This window comes from Podarcis vaucheri (assembly GCF_965113315.1).
Source record: "Podarcis vaucheri genome assembly, chromosome: 4".
In the NCBI taxonomy this organism is placed as follows: Eukaryota; Metazoa; Chordata; class Lepidosauria; order Squamata; family Lacertidae; genus Podarcis; species Podarcis vaucheri.
The window spans coordinates 5,949,050-5,967,764 of record NC_138762.1 but is presented as its reverse complement, the minus strand read 5'-3'; the positions used below and the strand labels follow the sequence as shown (position 1 = coordinate 5,967,764).

The window sequence follows — 18,715 nt, the reverse complement described above, 5'->3', positions numbered from 1 at the left end:
AGGTGGGGATTTTTGCTTTTGCTTTTGTTTGTTATTATGTATTGTGTGTTATCCTTCTGTATTCTTCTGTGAAATATACAAATTCAGTAAAGTACAGTGGTACCTCGGGTTAAGTACTTAATTCGTTCCAGAGGTCTGTTCTTAACCTGAAACTGTTCTTAACCTGAAGCACTTTAGCTAATGGGGCCTCCTGCTGCTGCCGCGCCACCGGAGCATGATTTCTGTTCTCATCCTGGGGCAAAGTTCTTAACCTGAAGCACTATTTCTGGGTTAGCGGAGTCTGTAACCTGAAGCGTATGTAACCTGAAGCATATGTAACCCGAGGTACCATTGTAGTAGTAGTAGTAATAATAATAATAATAATAATAATAATAGGAATATCCACCTTGTTGAGCTCCTCCTGGTTGCCAAAGAGCGGGTGGTAGCGCCGGTATTTTCCTTCCCTGTACTTCGCCACGAGGAAGCGGCGCCTTTCCTGGCTGTCGCTCCTGGGGTGGACTGCCTCGCTGGGGGGGACGTTGGCCGCCCAGAACTGGTTGGCCACCGCGTTGCCGATCTGCTGGAAGAGCTGAGGAGGCAAAAGGGGCAGGGATGTGTTTATTAAATTTCATAAGCAAGTTTTAAACAGGTTTTAAACATAAAATACATAGCACAAAAAAGAGAAGAAAAAAATCAGGAATAAGAAAAAATACAGAGCAAAACAGATATTCAAAAAAAAATTCAAAAAAACAGATATTATAAAAAAGGGGGGGCAGGGATGTGAAGACTGGCCATATAGGGATAGGCTACGCAACTGCACTGCCTGATCCACCGCCACTCTGGGCCTCATGGAGTCATCTAGTCCAAGCTTCCTTGACCTCTGCCCTCCAGATGTTTTTGGCCTGCAAATCCCATGATTCCTAGCTAGCAGGACCACTGGTCAGGGATGCTGGGAATTGTAGTCTCAAAACATCTGGAGGGCTGAGGTTGAGGAAGCCTGGCTTAGGGTGCTGAGAGTTGTTTGGACGGACACACACACACACACACACACACACACACACACACACACACCATTCCCCTCCCAGTTCCCACAGTGGTTTAACAACCAGCCCCTCTTCCCTGGGAATTCTGGGAATCGTAGCTCTGGGAGGCATCCCCCCCAAAAAACCAACACCCTCTCAGTGCCCTTAACAAACTGCATCTCCCAAAATTCTTGACTATTTAAAGTGGTATCGTATGGTTTGAATACAGCCATGCGTCCCCCACCCCTGCAAAGAATTCTGGGAAGTGTAGTTTGTTAAGGATGCTGGGAGCTTTTAGGACAGGCTTCCTCAACCTCAGTCCTCCAGGTGTTTTGAGACTACAATTCCCATCATCCCTGACCACTGGTCCCTCTAGCTACTGCAACCCCCCTGCCATTTATCACTGAAAATGTGTAAAAGAGGCTTAGAAATGTGGGCACTGTGATGAATGTGAAATCTGCATTGCTGTCCAAATTGTTTTTTTACAGTAGTGAAAAACGGCAGAGAACAGAGTTTAAAAAATGAACTTCTGTGAGACTGACGCGCGTGGAAATGAACCGCTTCCTCCGTCTCTGCCCTAAGCCTTAATGCATTGGGAGGAATGATCACAAATATGTTTCATTCCTGGCTCAGTCGGTAGAGTCTTAATCTCAGGGTCCTGGGTTCAAGTTCCACACTGGGCAATAGAGTCCTGCAGGGGGTTGGACTGGAAGACCCTCAAGGTCTCAACTCTACACTTAAACCTCACAGCGCTTGGGAGCTGCACTAACATTAAAAGCCAGGCAGGCATTTCCGAGGGATGAGATCAGCCAGACACACCCAGCAGCATTGGGATGTGTTGGGACGCATTGCCAAGACCTCAGAACATCCAGGATTTACTATCATCAGCAACATGAGCAGTATTTGTTGCCTGATCCTCATCGGAAGGAATGACAGCAGATTAGAGCATATAAGAGAACAATTAGAAGCAGTAAAACGAAATCACTGTGATTTAGTGCGCCCTTTCTTTGCACAATTCATTAGCAAATAAATAATAGTGTAGCTAAATGGAGGGGTTGTTTAGTCGTTTAGTTGTGTCCGACTCTTCGTGACCCCCTGGACCAGAGCATGCCAGGCACTCCTGTCCTCCACTGCCTCCCGCAGTTTGGTCAAACTCATGCTGGTAGCTTCAAGAACACTACCCAACCATCTCGTCCTCTGTCGTCCCCTTCTCCTTGTGCCCTCCATCTTTCCCAACCTCAGGGTCTTTTCCAGGGAGTCTTCTCTTCTCATGAGGTGGCCAAAGTCCTGGAGCCTCAGCTTCAGGATCTGTCCTTCCAGGGAGCACTCAGGGCTGATTTCCTTCAGAATGGAGAGGTCTGATCTTCTTGCAGTCCATGGGACTCTCAAGAGTCTCCTCCAGCACCAGAATTCAAAAGCATCCATTCTTCGGCGATCAGCCTTCTTTATGGTCCAGCTCTCACTTCCATACATCACTACTGGGAAAACCAGAGCTTTAACTATACGGACCTTTGTTGGCAAGGTGATGTCTCTGCTTTTTAAGATGCTGTCTAGGTTTGTCATTGCTTTTCTCCCAAGAAGCAGGCGTCTTTTAATTTTGTGACTGCTGTCACCATCTGCAGTCATCATGGAGCCCAAGAAAGTAAAATCTCTCACTGCCTCCATTTCTTCCCCTTCTATTTGCCAGGAGGTGATGGGACCAGTGGCCATGATCTTCGTTTTTTTGATGTTGAGCTTCAGACCATATTTTGCGCTCTCCTCTTTCACCCTCATTAAAAGGTTCTTTAATTCCTCCTCACTTTCTGCCATCAAGGTTGTGTCATCTGCATATCTGAGGTTGTTAATATTTGTTGCAGGGGTTATATGTGACATAATTGATAACAGGAGGGGCAGAGGAACATTAGAGGAGCTTGGCTGCTGGATCAGGCCAAACCCCCCCACCCCCACCCCCCGTTCAACCCAGTATCCCGTTCCCAAGAGCAGCCCTCTTCCCTCCTGCTATTTCCAAGCAACTGGCATTCAGAAGCATTCCTGGTATAGACAGTGTGGAGCAATGGTTAGGATTAGGACCTGGCAGAACAGAGTTTGAATCCTCCCCCTCAGTTGTGAGTTCACCGAGTGTGACCTCGGGGGCCAGTCACTGTCTCTCCGCCTTGACCACCTCACAGGGTCGTTGGGAGGATAAAACGGGGAGGGGAAGAGTCATGTGCCCCAGCGTGAGCTCCTTGCAGGGAAACAGTGCTATATAAATGCAACAAATAATAATAATGAGCGATAAAGGATATTAGCTCTGATTGTGGAGGTGGAATGTACAAACCAGGAAGGATTAGTAGTCATTGTTAGTCTCCTCCTCTTCCACAAATTGGTCTAAATCTCTTTTAAATTTGTCCCAAGTTGGTGACCATCACTGCTTCCTGCAACAGTGAGTTCCATAGTTTAACTATGTACTGAAAAAAGCAGGACTTGGTTAAGTTTTAAAGTGGACCTAAAACAGAACCTTAAGGGAACAGCTTCCTCGTTTTCCTACCCCCGTACCAGTCTTTGCCAACCTCCAGCCGTTTCGGACTATTATTTATTTACTGCATTTATCCTGCCTCTTTCTCCAAGATAACAACCCTACAAGGTAAGTTAGGTGGAGAGGCAGGAGCTGGCCCCCAACGTCACACCCGGTGAGCTTTGTGGCCAAGTGGGGCTTTGAACCCTGGTCTCTACCAGGTCCGAGTCCAACACTCTAACCACTAGACAGTACTGCCTACAACTCCCATCAGCCCCAGCTGGAAGTTTAAGCAAGGATGAGAATTTCAGATAAATAAACCAGTGGTGGCCGGAAAACGCATCAAAATCATTATCCCACCGCATCCCAAATGTCTCGCACGGCAGTCCAAAATATCCGGAGGGTACCAAGTTGGCTGGGTTAAACTATGGGGAAATTCAGGAGCTGCCATCTCATCAAGGGACTGAGGCTAGATGTGCCCAAGCACAGTCAAGAAAGTGATCTAAACCCAGCTTGTTTTCCTCTACCCTCCTCATCCCTTTTTTCCTTTTGTGCCATGTCTTTCCAAACATGAGACAGCAGGCAGGGACTGGCTTTTTAAAACAGATCTTATCTTGGGCTGGGGTTTCGTTGAGGGCGTTGTTGCTGTTACTGGTTATCTCCCGCTTGGACTACTGCAATGCGCTCTCCATGGGGCTCCCTTTGAAGGTGACTCGGAAACTACAGCTAATCCAGAAGGCGGCTGCCGGACTGGTGATTGGGAACGGCCAACAGAACCATACAACACCGGTCCTCAAAGATCTTCACTGGCTCCCGGGACATTTCTGAGCACAATTCAAAGGGCTGGTGCTGACCTTTAGAACCCTGAACAAGAGCAGCCTTTTCTGAATTTGCCAGATGGGCTGGATTAAAAGGCTGGCTCTCTCTTTGCGGGCCCAGGCTGCAGGAAAAGGAGCTTGCAAACTGGCTCCAGAAAAGGAGAGTGGCTCTCTCCAAGATTTCCCAAAGACACTCTGCGCAGAGGTGCTATCTTGTGAAAACTCTGCCCTCATGTGGAAGCATTGATGCATCTCTGAGATTTAAAGCAGCCTTGGTTTTTGAGAAATGAAGGCAGAACGTACAAAGCCAATTGCCTCATCCCAGGCCAAGGCCCAAAGTCAAAGGGCTTTAAAGTGGCGTTTCAGGAAGAGGAAAAGCTCCATGGTTCAAAACATCATCATCATCGTTGTTGCTGTTGTTCAGTCGTGTCCAACTCTTCGTGACCCCCCTGGACCAGAGCACGCCAGGCCCTCCTGTCTTCCACTGCCTCCCGCAGTTTGGTCAAACTCATGCTGGTAGCTTCGAGAACACTGTCCCACCATCTCGTCCTCTGTCGTCCCCTTCTCCTTGTGCCCTCCATCTTTCCCAACATCAGGGTCTTTTCCAGGGAGTCTTCTCTTCTCATGAGGTGGCCAAAGGATTGGAGCCTCAGCTTCAGGATTTGTCCTTCCCGTGAGCACTCAGGGCTGATTTCCTTCAGAATGGAGAGGTTTGATCTTCTTGCAGTCCATGGGACTCTCAAGAGTCTCCTCCAGCACCAGAATTCAAAAGCATCCATTCTTCGGCGATCAGCCTTCTTTGTGGTCCAGCTCTCACTTCCATACCACACTACTGGGAAAACCAGAGCTTTGTACAGACTACACTATACAGACCTTTGTCATCATCGTTACTTGTCTTTATATCCGACTCCATTCACCAAGGAACTCAAGGCGATGTCCAGAGTTCTCCTCCTCTTCAGTTTACCCTCACGACAACCCTCAGCCCAGATTGGGCTGAGAGGCAGGGACCTTGTCTCTCAAGATCACCCCGGGAGCTTCATGGCTGTGTAGGGTTTTGAACCCTGGTCTCCCAGGTCCTACTCGGACACCCTAAACACTGCACCATCCTGACACTTTTTCACAACAAAATAGTCATAGAATCATAGGATTATGGGGTTGTAAGGGACCCCAAGGGCTATCCAATCCAGCCCCCCTTCTGAATTCCTTGCTTTTTCCTCTCCAGCAATTAATTCCTTGCATCAATAATCTGGGATCTCCTTTAGGCCCTTTTTCTAGCAAATGAGCCTGCGGAGAGTGAAGACGAGTTTCGCTTTCTCCTTCCAAACAGGAGTGAACCCAGCCAAAAAGCCCTCTTTGCCTCTGCCTCCTAACCCCCACCTTTCAGAAGCAGCTTCTGATGAGGCGCATGTCAGGAAGGAAGTGTAGAAATACTCATGGAGGAAGCCTGATCATCCTGCTCTACGTCCAACCCTTAAGACTCTTCCTGCCCACGGCATCTTCTCACTTTCCTGCAACTTGCTTCCAAAATTATCACCCTTTTGGCAATGCAGAAGAATGCTAGCATCACATAACACCAGATTATCATGGTGGAGGATAGTCTGACTTCTTTATTGCCCAGGATCTCTAAACTATGATTATTCATGGACCTTAAGATCCTCTGCGGGGCAGACCAGGAGAGGCTCTGTCCCCTGAGACCAGGGCCCTGCAGGATTTAACTTCTTTCCACAGGGCCTGTATGACAGAGCTATTCCGCCTGGCCTTTAATTTGAATTCAGCCTGATCTCTTATTCCCCTTCCTTCCCTCCCCTTCCCCTTTTTATGAAGATTCCCCGCTCTGGGATCCCACAGCTAATTCTTCCTGGTCTCCTCGCTGGCCCAAGTGGGACTAATTTAGCCAGCTAGCCCTGGTGATCATTGAATGTTTATTGGATGGATTTCCCCACTAAACTGATTTTTGAATTCTGAATTTATTGTTATTCATGTTTTATACTGCATTTTATGCTGTTTTGTGTTGCATCGATTATGTGTTTTAAATTTGTTGTTAGCCGCCCTGAGCCCTGTTTTCTGAACCGGGAAGGGTGGGGTATAAATAAAAAATTATTATTATTATTATTATTAAAGTTAGAGCATCAGACTACGACCTGGGAGACCGGGGTTCGAATCCCCACTCAGCCATGAAAGCTCAGACTGTGGCCTTGGGCCAGCCACTCACTCTCAGCGGAACCAACCTTGCAGGGTCGTTGGGAGGAGAAGATGCCACCTGGAACTTCTTGGGGGGGAAAGGTGGTACAATACGATAATCTTTATTGCCACTGTCCCATACAGAACAACAAAATTGAAAAAATCTGCATCAGACATTCAAAAACCAACAAGACTGCTATCCCAACCTGGTTAGCCCCTAAAAACTCTTATACTCCCATAATTAAATACAATATACTCCCATAGAGACTACCTTACACTGCGTTTAAAACCAAAATTGCATTTGGATAGAAACTGTTTCTCAGGCGGCTAGTCCTGGTCTTTATAACCCTGGACCTTCTTCCAGAAACTGAAAGAGATCATTTCCGGGGTGTGCACTATCCTGCGCTATCTCTGCAGCTTTCTTGTGACTCCTGGAAGCATAGATTTGATCCAAGGTGGGAAGAGTGCGCCCAGTTATTCCCTCCGCAGTCTTTACAACCCTGGACAGCATTGTTTTTCCCCTGACTGTGCAGCTCCCAAACCACACACACAGACCATAAGTTAATACACTCGCCACAGTACAATGGTAAAATGTCGTCCACAGGTCCTTTGAGAGATTATTTTTCCGGAGGATTCTCAGAAAATATAGCCTCTAATGCCATAAATAAATACAGCTGATATTAGAGCTTCCCTGGGACATGTGGTCGCAAGTTCCCTCGCTCCTTTCCAGCCCCTTAATTCCCCACCTCGATCAGCTCCTCCGTCCATACTTTCTTATCCATCTTGAGGCTCCGGACTTTGGTGACGTTCGGTCCCAGCCCACGGTGTTCTCCTGTGTCAGGAAGGAGAGGAACAATTTTTTAAAAGGCACCGTGTTCCAAAATCACAGCGCAGAGGCCTGGCGAGACAGGGGGGAGGTGTTCCCCACTCGCTGACCTCGAGAACAGCTTCGCGCCTCAGTTTCTCGCTTCGTACACTTGCAAGGAGCAACGTCGCTTAAGGGAAAGAGAAGCTGCAAAGGGAGATACACTTAAAAAGGAGCTTCAGCTATAATTATACTTTTTGCAAGCTGAGCAACACCCCCATATGGAAAGCTTGCAGCATTCGGGACATTCAAGTCTAGATTACCCAATGCCTGCGGGAAACCGGGAAACAGGATCCGAGCCCAAGAGCAACTCTCTCCTCCTACGGCTTCCAGGTACTGGGATTTGAGAAGCATTGCTTTTTAAAAAATAATTTTATTTATAATTTTCTAACACCACATAATGATAGCATATAAGCCTTGGCTTCCCTTCCCCCTTCCATAACGTCCTTTATCAATACCTGCTCTGCTGCATATTTTCTTCAGTCCATATCTGTTTCTGCTCATCTGTTACCTTTTTATACACGATATACTTTCTACTGCTGGAATTATCTGAATTCAGGAGGATTTCTGCCTCCGACTGTGGAGGCAGAGAATAGCCATCCTGGCTAGCAGCCACTGGTAGCCCCCTCCTCCTCCATGAATTTGCCTAATCCTCTTTTCAAGCCATCCTAGTTGGTGATCCCCACTGCCTCCTGTGGCAGGGAGTTCCACAGTTTAACCAGGAATAAAGGCTTCCTTTTATCTGTCCAGATCAAGGAGAAGCACTGCGGGACCCATTTTCATCCGATCAATCTTTCAAAAAGTTGCTTGGCCTGTTTTCTATTTGTTTTACGGTTCTCTTTGGTAGGCTATCTTGAAAACCTAGATTAAGAAAATGATTGGGGGGAGAGAGAGAAACAAATCGTTCCTTGCCTGCGCATCTCTTGCAGATGACCACACAAAGGTTGATGGAGCCCCAGTCAGGTTTTGGGGAGCCGCAGTCAGCGCAGAAGCAGTTTTCCTCCACCTTCCAAATCCTCTCGGCCACCTCAAAGTTGGAAAGCGCTTCGGCGATGGACTGTTGCAGGGCCTCCACCCATTCCTCCTTCTCCTGGTCGGATTCTGCAATGAAGCTGGGAAAGGCGAGAAGAGCAGCGGGTTAGGGATTGAGGACTAATCCTGTGCGATATCTAGGACTGAAGGGAGGAATCTGGAAGTGGAACAGATGGAGGCTAAACAGGAGCAGCGGCCAGAACCGGCAGCAGGTGGGTCAGAGCCAGCAAATTCAAGTTTGGGTCTCATCCTCCCTTCCTGCGGAGTTCTGCAAGGACAAAATGTAACTATGCAAGAATAAAATAAAAAAATTCCTTCCAGCAGCACTTTAGAGACCAACTAAGTTTGTTCTTGGTATGAGATTTCATGTGCATGCACACTTCTTCAGGTACACTGAAACAGAAGTCACCAGACCCTTATAGATAGTGAGAGGGTGGAGAGGGGTTTTTCTCAGATGGGTGGTGGGAAGGGGTGATTGGCTGACAGGGGTGGTAAACCTGTTGACGACTGTTAAAGACTGCAGTTGGTCTTACAGGAAAAAGGAAGGGGTGAGATGGCTAAAAATAGCTTTATCATGTCTAATGAGATAAGAATCCAATGTCTCAATTCAGACCAGGTCTCTCCATGGTTTTAAGTTTGGTAATAAGTTGCAATTCAGCAACTTCTCTTTCCAGTCTATTTCTGAAATTATTTTGTAATAAGACAACTACGTTGAGATCTTGTATAGAATGTCCTGGGAGATTGAAGTGTCCTCCTACTGGTTTCTCTGTCTTGTGATTCCTGATATCAGATTTATGTCCATTTACCCTTTGACGTAGGGTTTGGCCTGTTTGTCCAATATAGAGAGCTGAAGGGCACTGCTGGCTTTTGATGGCATACAGAATGTTAGAAGATGAGCAATTAAATAGTCCTGAGATGGTATGTTTGATGTTGTTGGGGCCAGTAATGGTGTTGTCTGGGTGTAAAGGTAAAGGTAAAGGGACCCCTGACCATTAGGTCCAGTCGTGGCTGACTCTGGGGTTGCAGCGCTCATCTTGCTTTATTGGCCGAGGGAGCCGGCTTACAGCTTCCGGGTCATGTGGCCAGCATGACTAAGCCACTTCTGGTGAACCAGAGCAGCGCACGGAAACGCCGTTTACCTTCCCACCAGAGCGGTACCTATTTATCTACTTGAACTTTGATGTGCTTTCGAGCTGCTAGGTTGGCAGGAGCAGGGACCGAGCAGCGGGAGCTCACCCTGTCGCGGGGATTCGAACCGCCGACCTTCTGATTGGCAAGTCCTAGGCTCTGTGGTTTAACCCACAGCGCCACCCGCGTCCCTGTCTGGGTGTATGTGGTAGCAAAGTTGGCATCTGGGTTTATTGCAGGCTTTGGTACCAGTGTCCATGTTAAGTCTGGTTGTTGTATTATTGTGGGTGAGGAGTTGTTTAAGATTGGGTGGCTGTCTGTAGGCAATGAAAGGTCTGTCTCCCAGAGCTTGAGAAAGAGAACTGTCATTCTCTAGGAGAGGTTGTAGATCTCTGAGGATGCTTTGAACTGTTTTAACTTGGGAGCTGTATGTGATTACTAGTGGTGTTCTGTTATTTTCTTTTTGGGGGTCTGTCTTGCAGCAAATTCTCTCTGGGTATCAGTCTGGCTCTGTTGAGCTGTCGTTTAACTTCATTGGCCGAATATTTTAGTATCTGAAGAAGTGTGCATGCACACAAAAGCTCATACCAATAATGAACTTAGTTGGTCTCTAAGGTGCTACTGGAAGGAATTTTTTTATTTTGTTTCGACTACGGCAGAACAACATGGCTACCTACCTGTAACCAGAACTATGCAAGAATAGCCTGCCCATCTAGTCCGGCATCCTGTTCTCACTGTGGCCAACCTTAATGGGAAATGCCAAGCAGGATCCGAGCCCGGGAAGACTCTCCCTTCCTGCAATTTCCAGCAACTCGGACCCAGAAGTTTCAACGACCGCAAGATGGAAGATGGAACCAGGGTTCTTCTGTGGCAAAGCAAGGCAGTCTGCTGCTGTTGAGCTCAGCCCTTCCCCAAAACATACAGGGGCAGGATGAGGCCTTTCTGCGTCAGCAGCCGTCATTACCTGAAGATTCGATAGGGTGTCGTCAAGTCAAAGCCCCTCCTGTCCACATCCTTGACGTTGCCCACGTTCATTTCGATGTAGGTGATCCCGATGCCCAGGCGGAATTCCTAAGCCGAGGGCACAAGAATTGAAAGCGAGGCCTCAATCGCAATCCATACTGGATTGGAAAGTGGTTTCACAATGGAAGGAGCGTCTCCACCCCCATCATCCAGCCCGGACCCTGAGATCCAGCTCTGAGGGCCTTCTAGCGGTTCCCTCACTGCAAGAAGCGAAGCTACAGGGAACCAGGCAGAGGGCCTTCTCGGTGGTGGCTCCTACCCTGTGGAATGCCCTCGCATCAGATGTCAAAGGAATAAACAACTATCTGTCTTCCTATAGAAGAGTCCTGTACGCACAGAGACTTTGCCCCTGCCCATTAGGGGAAATAGGAAGCCCCAAACATATATTTTTTAGATGTCCTTTTTATGTTGAGATTCGTAGAGACACCACTGACCCTTTGCTGAAGAGGCTCGTCGATATTTCAGAATTCTCTCCTCTTAGGCAAAGATCACAAGATGACCTGGCTCAATTTTAACTCACGAGCTATTGCTGCAATCCGCTCCGGCTGTATAGTTTATCTTTATGATCGCTGTTTTTATTGTGTTATGCGAGCTGGTCTTTGACCGTAATAACTTATCTCATCCAACTATCTGACTTTCAGAAGACATCTGAAGGCAACCCTGTTTAGGGAAGTTTTTAATCCTAGCTAGGAGCCCTCGATAGCCCTCTCCTCTTCTATGAATTTGTCCAATCCTCTTTCGAAGCCGTCCAAATTGGCGGCCTCCTGTGGCAGGGAGTTCCGCAGTTCACCCAGGCGGCTATGAGCAGCACACTTGCGGCGCATACTCACCTCTGCGTTCTTGTAGAGGAAAACTTTCTCCCCGGCCACCACAACGTACAGCTTGTTTTTAAATCCCCGCAGCTCCAAGAAGCCGTTCTTGTCCACCGAGTCGAAACTGCCGCCGGGCACCTGGAAGGCGGACGCTCTGTCCAGACACCTCGACTTCTTCTCGTCCACTACCTTCTGAAGGGCCCTGGTCCACTCATTGCGATCCGCTGCAGCGCAGGAGGAGACAGCGTTGGTATTTAGGGAAACAAAACAGAACCGTTCTCAGACGACACTACTTCGTTCCGGGGGGGTCCCGTGTATAACGTTCTCCCAGCAAGGGAGGAGAAATCAAAGAATCTAAGGGCCATCACTGGCTCCTGTGGCAAGGAGTTCCACAGTTTAACTATATGAAGAAATTCTCTCTTTTGGATTATGGAAATAATCCATAATGAATTGGAAAAAAATGTTTAAATGTACTTTTCCAAAAAACAAAAAACAGAGTCCTTTTTGTTGGGGATAATTCAGACTGAAATTTCCAGGTGTCAAAAAAGGTTATTTATGTAGGCAACAACTGCGGCCTATGTTTCGTTAGCCCAAAAATGGAAAACGAGCGAGGTCCCAACCAAAGAAGAACGGCAACTTAAGCTGACGGAATATGCACAGCTTGCAGACTTAACATTAGAATAAGAGAACAAGAAGAACATATGTTTAAAGGAGACTGGAAAGCGTTTATTGAATATATGGGAAATAACTGTGTACAGCTGAAAACGTTGCCAGTATTAAGATGAATTCAACAGCGCAGATAAGTTTGGATGCATGCAATAATAGAATACTGAATGGTATAGTCTTTTGTAAAATATGCAGGGATTTATGATATGTAAAATGAACCATGGAAAGAGAAGAAGGGAGTCGTTGATATTTTGAGGGTGTTCAAATGAGCATTTTAAATTGTAAAACAGGAAATTTAATAGCATTGTGAGAGAGAGCGGGGGGAGGGAGGGAGAGGAATTTCACCTACCGTCACTCTCAGCCCGGAAAGCAAAGGTCCGGTTGTTGGTGATCACCTCAAATTTCTGTTCCCCGATACTGGCCACACGAGTAATACAGCATATGGGGATGAGGCGTTTGGAGTAAACATCCTGCAACATTGGAAAGAGAGGTTAGTCAACAGAACGTATTATCGTGATGATTCATTCGGAGTGTGGCTTTTGTACACTACCTGCAGGCTCGCAATCGATACAAATGCAACAGACACACATGCAAGGAAAGAGGGGTGAGGAGGGCAGAGGAAAAAGCAAAACCCAGCCACCAGTTTCTCAGCAGTTCTTCAGGGGCAGGAGACTGGCACAATCGGAAATATGGGGACCCAGCGAGGCACTCCATATTTAATTCTTAGTATTTGGGGGGGGGAGCCTTAAAAATAGCTCAAAACAATTATTTTCTGTTCTGTCCGGATTTTCACTTTTTGGAATATGGCAACCCTCCCTTAGCGACTCTAAGCCCCTGTAATGAACTACACTTCCCAGCACTCTTTGGGGGAGGCGATGGTTGGTACGGATTTAAATATATCCTGCAGGTGGGCAGAGGGCTGAGTTAGGGCACTAAAATTGGTGCAGAATGTGGAAAGGGAAAGGATATTGCCCCGCACCCATCCAGCCCCATTGCCTTCCATAAGGAGAGCCTTATGGAAATCAGGAATACCGACCAAGGAAGAACGGCAGATGAAATTAATGGACTAAGCAGAAATGGAAAGAATTAGAAACCAGGAATAATCCATTTTTTAATAAAAAATGGGGCAAGTCTATAATTTATTGCAAAAATTATTGGAAACTAATTATTCATTAGCAGCATTGATTTAAAACTTGCAGTTGAATTTTTAAACTAAGGGATACTTAAGGATTTATTAAAAATTGGAATTATAAAGGAGATGCGGTGGGGGGGGGGAATTGTAACCTAAGGATCCACAAAAGGGGGGGTCAAAGGGGTTATCTGTATTGTTTCCCCCTCCTCCATGAATTTGTCCAACCCTCTTTCAAAGTGGGCGGCCATCCCCGTCTCCTGTGGCAGGGAGTTCCACAGTCTAACTGCACTCTGCGTGGACCTATCTTTCCCCCGCTCACCTTCTCATTGTCAAAGTAGCGGAGGTTGTCGCTGTCCAGTTTCACCCATCGCTTCTGGTAGATATAGGACCTGGAGCCGGAAAAGACTGTTAGCTGGGGTGCTCTGTGGGTCAGCAGGGTGGTCCTTAAGGAGGTAAAATCAGGCGGTCAATGACTGGCAGGATTCCCACCCCAGTATTATTTTATTATCATTTATTAATTATCCTGCCCAAGACAAACCAAAGCATCTTATAACCGCATAGAAACCGCAGGATCATTTCGCGGGAGAATCTCTTTTCGTAAACCGCTTTGTGGTTATTTGCAGTCAAGCGGCATATATAATTTTTACGAAATAAAATGAAATAAAATTGTCATGATAGAAGTTTCTTCTATCACGGGACAGGCGATGCAACCTGATCCAAGGCTGGCATTCTTTTATTTTTATTTTTTTGTTCAATGCAAAATTACAACAAAAATTACCAACACTGAATCCAAAATAAAACAGTACAAACAAGAAAAGAAAAACACAAGAGAAAAAAGAACACAAAAAACAAAAACACACATCTACAAATAAAACCATATCATCCTTCTAATCTAATCATTACATACAAAATCACGTATTGACTTCCTTCCTTTGTTCTAAGACCTTGAAATTTTTACTCTTTCGAAGTTGTTGTGTCTAATGTAGATTACCTCTATCTTTATACTTTCCCCCTCCAAGGTTAAAGGCTGGCATTCTTAAATCTGTTTGTAGATGGCCATATGCATTTTAGGCCCCTCTTTTTCGTGTCTGCAGCTGAAAAAACAGCAGCACAATATTGGGGAAAGAGCTGCCGACTCAATTCTAGAGCCTGGGGGGGGAGATAGACTATGGAACTACAGAAACTTAAGAAAGCATCTTAGAGCGCTCAGGAACACAAAAGCGGTTTTGAAAACGGTCTGGTATACCCAGTGCACCGGAAAGGGCGACCATTATTATTAATAATAATTATTAAATTTATATACCGCCCTTCCTCTGAAGATCATGGGGATCGCGCTTGGGGGGGGGCGGCGTGCCAAGCCGCAATGCTGCCTGTCAAATTAACGGAATTAGCAGATTTGCCCTCAAGCGGATCCGATCGGTTTTTCTTTTGCCCAGCCGCTTTCCTGCCGAAAAGGAGCAAACGTCCATCGGGGTTTTTTCCGAAGATGGTTGTTGGTTCTGATTCAGCGGTAAACAGCGTTTCCCCCCCGGGAGGGCGGGGAACAGCGGGCCAAAAGAAAACTCTCTTGAACCCGTGCCTGGAGTCTTTAACATCAGCAGTCAGGAGCGATTCAGCCCTGCTTTTGGGTTTCTGCCCTGTTTTCGAGTTTGTCTGAAACTTAAAATCTCAATTTCTTATTACTACTGCTTGGTTCTCTTAAATAGGGCTATGTTTAAAACTTGTATCTGAGGTTTTCATACCTTTTTTGTAAACTCAAGGAAGCGTTTCAGCCCTGCTCTAATAATAATAATAATAATAATTTATTATTTATACCCCGCCCATCTGGCTTAGTTTCCCCAGCCACTCTGGGCACTTAAAAATCATTTAAGGTTATAATTTCTTTATTTCCTTCTGAGGAAACTGATTAGTTCAGTGAATTCTACGTTAACTTTTCCTTAATTTTTTTTAATTTTTGTTATTTAATCCAATTCTATAGTCTATAGTCTATTCTAGAATTCTATAATTCTATTACTTCTTGTTTCAGGGATTTTCACGGCAATTCTTTTGTTTTGTGTAATTTCTTGGTTCCGTGACTTTCTCCCACTGCAAACAAGCACAGGGGCTTGAAGCAGATCAGGGTCTTAATCAAACCAGGCACACGTTATCACAAGGGCAGCCACTGGCAAACTGCCGGGTGTTTTGGTACTACAACTCCCATCGGCTTTTGTAGGGGAGACACAACTTTGCTTTACTCACCCCTGAGGCGGGTTCTTATCCAGCCAGCCGGCCTTGATGACAGGCGAGAGCTGAGAGGACGAGTCCGTCCTGTTCATCCCGTCGCCGTGGAGGCTCAAGGCACCCAAGGACAGAGCGCTGCCAGAGTATGAATTCAGCTCACAGTCATTCCAGTGGTTGCTGCTGTGGAGACAAAAGAGGGGCGACACATCAGGCCTTGCATGGGGGGATTCGAACCCAGGCCTCCTAGGTCCTAGTCCAGGGGTCAGCAACCTTTTTCAGCCGTGAGCCAGTCCACCGTCCCTCAGAACATCCGGGGGGCAAGACTATATTTGGGGGGGGGGGATAAACGAATTCCTATGCCCTACAAATAACCTAGAGATGCATTTTAAATAAAAGGACACATTTTACTCGTGTAAAAACATGCTGATTCCCGGACCGTCTGCGGACCAGATTTAGAAGGCAATTGGGCCAGATACATCATACCTACATCACAGAAAAGGTGGTCTACAGCAGAAATCTGAGTGACTTGTTTATCTCGTCTGGCAGGTTACCTGTTTAATGGTCACTTGATTGGATTGCCTGGGGAGCCTGGCCAGTCTTTTGTAATGACAAATACTTGGTTCCTGAGGTCACAGGCTCACACCCTATTCATATCTTAAATGTGCCCTTAAGACAGGATTCGTGAAGGAAAAAGAGAATGGAGGGGTTTCCCATTTTGACCTTGCAGAGAAATAATTGAGGTCAATTTGTTCAGGAATTTTTTTTTCTGTGGGGTTTTCAGACATGCGGTTTATATATTTACGTTCTTAGCACAACTCCCAAACGCCTTGCAACTCAAACGTTTTGGCTCCCGAACACAGCAAACCAGGAAGTGAGTGTTCCGGGTTGCAGATGTTATTTGGAACCCGAACATCCGACGCATCCTTAAGAGGATAACACAGGAAAGAACCACGATAAATAGATGGAACTTTGCTTTTGGATGCCCATTCACTATGCGCCTGCCAATGCAATTACGATTGCTAAAATAAAACCCCATTTTCCAAGTCCCGAATTGCTTTCTGCTCTCATCCCAGCGTGGTGATGCAAGAGAGCAAACCCCCCCCCCCCAGACACACACTTTGAAATACGCTCTGCTTCCTCCCCATTTGCATTGCAAAACCATGTTTGGGAAATAGCAGCCTCTTCCTCCCCCCCCCCTTAGATTCCCCCTGGGTCAGAAATAGTCTGTCACCCTTCCTGCAAGCCCTGCTGAGCACCCTCTTCTGGGAAAATAGGGCCACTAACTACAAGGAAGGCCTGAGATGAGTCATCAGCAAAATCCACAGAGGACCCCTGGCAGAGAGTTGGCTGCAAGTAACACCCAGGGACGTGGGTGGTGCTGTGGTCTAAACCACAGAGCCTAGGGCTTGCCAATCAGAAGGTTGGCAGTTCGAATCCCAGCTCCTGCCAATCTAGCAGTTCGAAAGCCCATCAAAGTGCAAGTAGATAAATAGGTAGCGCTCCGGCGGGAAGGTAAACGGCGTTTCCGTGCGCTGCTCTGGTTCGCCAGAAGCGGCTTAGTCCTGCTGGCCACATGACCCAGAAGCTGTATGCCGGCTCCCTCGGCCAATAAAGTGAGATGAGCGCCACAACCCCAGAGTCGGCCACGACTGGACCTAATGGTCAGGGGTACCTTTATCTTTTAACACCCACAAACCTCCTGGGAAACTGAAGAGCATCTCCAAGGCTGGGAACATGGGAACCAACTCCTAGGGGCTGAGGCCCCTTCGCCCCCCAATAAAATATTTGAGGGGAGTGGGCCCCCCCCAAAAAAAGTTGATCGACATTGCCAGTTGAATGATTTGAACGAATGGCTATTCCAGGACGTTTTTGAACAACTGCGTAGGCCTGCACAAATCTTCCAGGGCTGCCTGGATGTCGAAAGCAAGATTGCCTGTTGCATCTCTGCCGGAAGAGCATCCCGTGGAACCAGGGATGCTAAACGCTCAACTGGTTGAGGCCGGTTGACTTGACAACACCCTTCCGGGTTAACTATGCAGTGCGTGGGAAGTGCTTCCCGTTGCCTGTCTTGAATCTCCCAGCCTTCAAGTTCGTGAGATGTCCACCACTTCTACTGTTATGATAAAGGAGCGGGGAGCTTTTCTCTCTCTGCTTTCTCCATGCCAGGAACCTAACATGTTGCCTCTCGTTAGCATTTTCTCTAAACGAAAGAGCCCCAAATTCTGCAACCTGAGACGGCAGGTTGCTCCATCCCCGCTGCAATGCAGGGGGTTGGACTAGATGACCCCTGAAGGTCCCTTCCAACACTACGATCCCCTCGATCATTTCGGTTGCTCTTTTTCTGGACCTTGCAGAGCTTGTCTCTCAAGTGGAAGTTCCTTCCTAGCTTTCGAAGGCATCCCTGGAAACAAGAGGGTGAGGCCAGATATTCCAGGACACCCCAAATATTCAGTGCATGCACACTCGCACACACGCACGCACGCAAACCAATGCAGCCCTCACTTGGTGGGGGATTCCTCCTTGAAATAATCCTCAATCAGCTCGTCTTCGCTCATCAGGCTGCTGAACCGGGCAGAACGACGTTTCTGGGATGTCGACTCCACCACCATGTCCTCCTACAGAGGGAAGAAGACAAAAAAGAGTTTCACTTTGAAAAGCTCCCAGGCCTCAGAATTATTACTACAGTGGTAGCTCAGGTTAAGTACTTAATTCGTTCTGGAGGTCCGTTCTTAACCTGAAACTGTTCTTAACCTGAAGCACCACTTTAGCTAATGGGGCCTCCTGCTGCCGCTGCGCCGCCAGCACACGATTTCTGTTCTCATCCTGAAGCAAAGTTCTTAACCTGAAGCACTATTTCTGGTTTAACAGAGTCTGTAACCTGAATCGTATGTAACCCGAGGTACCACTGTATTATTATTATTAATGCCCCACAGAAAAGACAGGAGTGCCTGGCATGCTCTGGTCCATGGGGTCACGAAGAGTTGGACACGATTAAACGACTAAACAACAATCCCACCCATCTGCCTGGGTTTCCCCAGCCACTCTGGGTGGCTCCCAACTGAATATTAAAAACACAATACAGCATTAAACATTAAAAACTTCCCTAAACAGGGCTGCCTTCAGATGTCTTCTAAAAGTCAGATAGTTGTTTTTCTCTTTGACATCTGGTGGGAGGGCGTTCCACAGGGCAGGTGCCACTACCGAGAAGGCCCTCTGCCTGATTCCCTGTAACCTCACTTCTCGCAGGAAGGGAACCACCGGAAGACCCTCGGAGCTGGACCTCAGTGTCTGGGCTGAATGATGGGGGTGGAGACGCTCCTTCAGAGGCCCCATCTCCTTCAAG

The 18,715-nt window shown here is 47.1% G+C and overlaps 1 protein-coding gene across 1 annotated transcript in view; it reads right to left on the bottom strand.

The window, feature by feature from the left end:
• Positions 1-18,715, bottom strand: part of ARAP1 (ArfGAP with RhoGAP domain, ankyrin repeat and PH domain 1) — a 134,911-nt gene that overhangs the window by 44,228 nt on the left and 71,968 nt on the right. The window contains exons 6-14 of the mRNA XM_082219685.1: positions 17,875-17,987; positions 15,391-15,552; positions 13,472-13,595; positions 12,370-12,490; positions 11,373-11,578; positions 10,484-10,590; positions 8,272-8,471; positions 7,241-7,326; positions 386-568 (exon numbers count right to left, since the gene is read on the bottom strand). Coding sequence (XP_082075811.1) covers positions 386-568; positions 7,241-7,326; positions 8,272-8,471; positions 10,484-10,590; positions 11,373-11,578; positions 12,370-12,490; positions 13,472-13,595; positions 15,391-15,552; positions 17,875-17,987 — 1,302 coding nt within the window. The remainder of the gene's footprint in view (positions 1-385; positions 569-7,240; positions 7,327-8,271; positions 8,472-10,483; positions 10,591-11,372; positions 11,579-12,369; positions 12,491-13,471; positions 13,596-15,390; positions 15,553-17,874; positions 17,988-18,715) is intronic.